Here is a 4,408-nt window from a genome sequence, read left to right on the forward strand (position 1 = left end):
CTAAATTATTTATGAATACTCTTAAGAAGTTATTTTCCTTAATTTGTGTACCAAACACCGAAAAATGAACAAGATTACTACTCGTTTTCCAAAAATATATTTTCCACATAAAACATTTTTCGTTATACCAAACACACCCTTAATATCTTTTATAGCTTCGTATGTGTAAGAGTTGTCGTATGTTTTATTGTCATTATGTAGCTTATGAAGTTTTTATTCATTTAGACGAATCCTGTGGCTAGTCATAGACCAACCAAGGAAATGCTTACTTTGAAACTCTCAACACGTAGGATTTCATAAATTAAGCTACAAATTTTCATATAAGATGAGATATATATTCCCATGAAGAGACAATCATTATGTAATTGTAGCAGAGAAGCAAACCATGGCTTATAGCTTGTTCTTGACAAAGAGCAGACTAAAAAGTCATCATAACATTAAGCTGCTTAATAATACATCAGTAATTAATTAATTCACATTCACTAATTAAGAAGGACATGCTTGTTTAGCTGCTGCAGCCATTTGCTCCCTTCGAATTCCAGCATTGCACAGGTTAGCAAAGCCACGAACGTGTTTCCTTCCGTAGGGAGTTAGCTTTCCACATTGTGACTCAAATATCTTGACCTGTACACAAATATCAAACTATAGTCATATATACTCACCATCACACAAACAATAATTATATATATTGTGGGAATTCATCGTAAATTAACTAAGTTACGTTCTTGATTGATGTCTCGTCAACTAATTATCATGACGCGGTGTATGTTCGATTAAGGAATTATCATAAATCCTTACAGCTTTATTTTTTGTTAAAGATTTTAATGCTTACAAAGGATTTAAGGCAGTCCCAATCATCAACGAGGGGTTGTCCAGCAGGTCGAACAGTCTGCAGCACCTCGGGACCTTTCTCAACTCCAAACAAAACTTCTCCAATATGTCTCACACTGTTGTCTACGTGTTCTCTTTGTGATATAGCTTCCCTTAATTGCCTTTGAGCTTCAGTTTTTCTAGCAGAGCCTTCAGGAGCAGACCGGAACTGTCATCGTTAAAGAAAATACAGACAAGTTATTAGCACAATTTAAAACAATAAAGTGAGCAAACAGTTTATTAGCACAATTTAATCACCTATTCTACCCTTAATTTGACTAAAAATTTGTGAAAAAGACAAAATACGTAATATAATAGTAAGTAGTAACGAACAAAAAAAGGGTCAAACTAACTTTAAAATATACAGCATATATATTATACTAGCAGTACTGGAAAAAGTTTAACGTATACTTGTGGTAAGACCTGTCCTATCTTTCTTCAGATTACTAATCCTATTTTCTATGGACGGTTATTTTATAGAAATAATTCTTCTACACTATAGTATACAGAAAGTTAAACTCGAGCAGAAATATACCTTAGACCATAAGTGCATGAGATGAACATCGCGCTGATTAACAGTCCTTGAGGGTAGCCATGACTCATCGTTGGTAGAAGTATTATAACTATTTTTTGCAGAATTAGAACCCATATATCTGAAAAGAGGATCCTCACTAATATGTAAATCACCATATTGCATGACATGGGAGCCTTCTTCTGTACCATTGTTTAGAGTTCTCTTACGAACCTGAGAATGATAAAAACCATCCAACCAGGTTTATTAGGAAAGTTGTTGTGAAACTAGTCAATGAAGAAAACATTTATAATTTAAAAGAATTAATTGACAACTACTATATGATATTTAAAACTTTGCAAAATGAAATTGTAACAATATTTTTGAACGATCGATGTACTAACGAATATAGGTAATATTTTATTTGGAAACCTGTTCATCTATGATTACTACATTTCTTAAATAAAACGTTTATATATACGCATAGAATATAATGTTGTTTATCTTACCAGCTGATACTGTTTCTCCAAAGTTTCAACTTGCCGATCGTGCAAATCACTGGTCATTAGTAGAATAAGTACAGTTAGTTTGACATATAATAACTAGGCTTGAAAAGCCATCATTTTAATTTCACAATCATATTATATATCTTTTGATTTCTTGGAAATTTAAGACTTTGGTCCTTATAATAAACCTTGAGATATCACTTTATCAGGATTGGAGAAATTAAAAACTAGAAGTCAATCATTCGAGTTTTTAGGGGGTCACATTTTGCTTGTGCCATTCCCTTTTGTCTCTTGGTTAATAGAATTTCCTCGTCCCTAGTCAATGCACCATTTTTATTTATTCTATTTACATACATCAATTGTTTTGTCAAAAATAAAACTTGAAAACTTAGAAAGTCTAGCTGGCGAGAAAGTTTCACATTTTCACCATTTAAGCAACAACAAGAAGTAGTGTTTGATATATCCTTTAGGAAAATTTCAGTTTTTAATTTGTCCTGATAGTCCATAGTCTGGATAGTTAGTTTTCGTCCTTCGTCTAAGAAAACGTCGATGAAGGTGTATAAGTGCACTATATATTCTTTACGTTATGTAATTAATTTGAATAAATTTTTCACACCTTCACCTCAAATATATATATATATATATATATATATATATATATATATATATATATATATATATATATATATATCTTAAGATGTATATATAGTAATCAATGAAAATCATGATAATTTCTCTGTATTTTCAATTATTGCGAAAGTGGTAGAATCATATGGAAATAATTAAGAACAAGCAGGATCTCGAAAAAGCTAAAAATTAACATACCTATCCTCCAACCAAGCAACACTGTACAAGTCTCCTAAGCAGACTACATCTTCATCACCTAAAGAAATACAGTATGTAGCCCAACTGCCCTCATCAGGCTTTGATGCTGTTGTTACGTAAATGTTCAAACCTTTTGGGAGAAGACCATCAAACATACTTCCAGACTCACAAGCTTCCATGTAAAATACCTAATTAAACATCCCATTCACATAATTAATCAACACAAAGCCAACAAGTGAGATCCGATCTAGCTTAGTTTCGTTTTTACCAGGTTACCTATTAATTAATGCTTGTTGAATAGATTACGTATAATTACACCTTATATAAATAACTCAATTGCATAGATATGAATATATGAAACAAAGCCGGGATGTTACCAATTTGGAATATATCCCAAAAGTGTGTTTTTTAATCAGGACTTTGATCAGATCGTCGGCATAGACATCATCTCCACTAGGCATACCTAAGAATATGTACATATAACAAATGAATGAAAAGTATTCATATACGGATATATCATAATTGATCAGTATTATTTAAATTCTTAAGAAATATATAATGGTAACTAAAGGGGAATGAAACTGAAGCATGGTAAGACAAACCAATAAGGCCAGGAGCACCGTGGTCAGCGTAGTAGATAAATATATAATCATTTGGACCATTTTCCACAACTTTTCCACTGCCCCCAGTTAGAGCACTCTTGTTTCCCAGGATAACAGCGAAAAAGTTATCAGCATTACAATCTTTTCCTGTGTAATCCTATCTCACAAGCACAAATAAAAATGAAAAAAAAATATAAAGAAACATTAGATATAAGTAATAATATCTTGACAATATTATATACACACACACACAAAAAAAAAAAAAAAAAAGAGTACGTACCTTGGGGACTCCTTTATAAACATCATGGCCGTGGGGGCTATTGATGATGACTCCAGGTCTAGGGTTGTTTTTATTATAAGCAATATCGTCGTACATGAATACGATGATGTTTTCATCTTTTAGACCTCCTTTCTTCAGTAGTTGATATGCATGGCATACATCCGCCTGAAATAAGAAATTAATTAGAAAGTCACTAGGCGTCATGTACTAATTGCTAATGAGATTAATGAAGTAATAAAATATTAAATTTCTAAGGAAAGTAATTGTAATATGACCTGGTGTCTGTAATTATCCCACTCATTTGATCCAGCTACCAACACAGCCCATTTAGTTCCAGTCGCATTATCATCTTCAACAATACTCTCCAACAAGTTACGACCCTCAGCAGTACAAACTATGACAAAAAGTACAACTAGGAATGAAACAACACCATTTTTTTGAACCATTTTCACACACTAAAAGTCTAAAAATAATTACTTAGAGTACTTTGCTTTGATTAGTGAGTTGATCCATTGGGTGTGAGAAATTAATTTATAGAGCTTTTTAACCTACTAATTGTCTCATTCTACGTGTGGACATAGACCCCGTAGTTCCTCGTGAATTGACGAAGAGTTTGTTAAATTTTTCTATATTTGTTTTAATCTTGAGAAGCAGTGTTACCCTCTGGGGTTAGTCTAATCTAATAATAACCATTCATCAAACATGGCAAAGATAGTTGTTAGAATAAAGAACATTAAAAACAATTCTTACTCTTTTTGCGAGGATCTACCTACTTATTTGATAAAACGACATTACATGTGAGATTATGCAATTG

General features: G+C 32.2%; 1 protein-coding gene across 1 annotated transcript; it reads right to left on the minus strand.

Annotated features, from left to right (window-relative positions):
• Positions 1 to 292: 292 nt before the first annotated feature.
• LOC107798049 (vacuolar-processing enzyme gamma-isozyme-like) lies at positions 293 to 4,109 on the minus strand. The gene is made up of 9 exons (XM_016620987.2): positions 3,870 to 4,109; positions 3,595 to 3,759; positions 3,315 to 3,471; positions 3,090 to 3,175; positions 2,713 to 2,900; positions 1,891 to 1,939; positions 1,406 to 1,615; positions 833 to 1,039; positions 293 to 624 (listed from the first exon to the last, which is right to left on the minus strand). The coding sequence occupies exons 1-9, from the start codon at positions 4,038 to 4,040 to the stop codon at positions 487 to 489; spliced, it is 1,371 nt and encodes a 456-aa protein (XP_016476473.2). The 5' UTR covers positions 4,041 to 4,109; the 3' UTR covers positions 293 to 486.
• Positions 4,110 to 4,408: the final 299 nt, after the last annotated feature.

The sequence above is a fragment of the Nicotiana tabacum genome, chromosome 1 (assembly GCF_000715075.1).
Source record: "Nicotiana tabacum cultivar K326 chromosome 1, ASM71507v2, whole genome shotgun sequence".
In the NCBI taxonomy this organism is placed as follows: Eukaryota; Viridiplantae; Streptophyta; class Magnoliopsida; order Solanales; family Solanaceae; genus Nicotiana; species Nicotiana tabacum.

Coding starts and splice junctions, on each gene's coding strand:
- LOC107798049 (XM_016620987.2), bottom strand. CDS start 4,040: ATGGTTCAAAAAAATGGTGTTGTTTCATTCCTAGTTGTACTTTTTGTC. Junction 3,472..3,594: donor TTTATAAAGGAGTCCCCAAG/GTACGTACTCTT, acceptor CTTGTGAGATAG/GATTACACAGGAAAAGATTG. Junction 625..832: donor GGGACTGCCTTAAATCCTTT/GTAAGCATTAAA, acceptor ATTTGTGTACAG/GTCAAGATATTTGAGTCACA.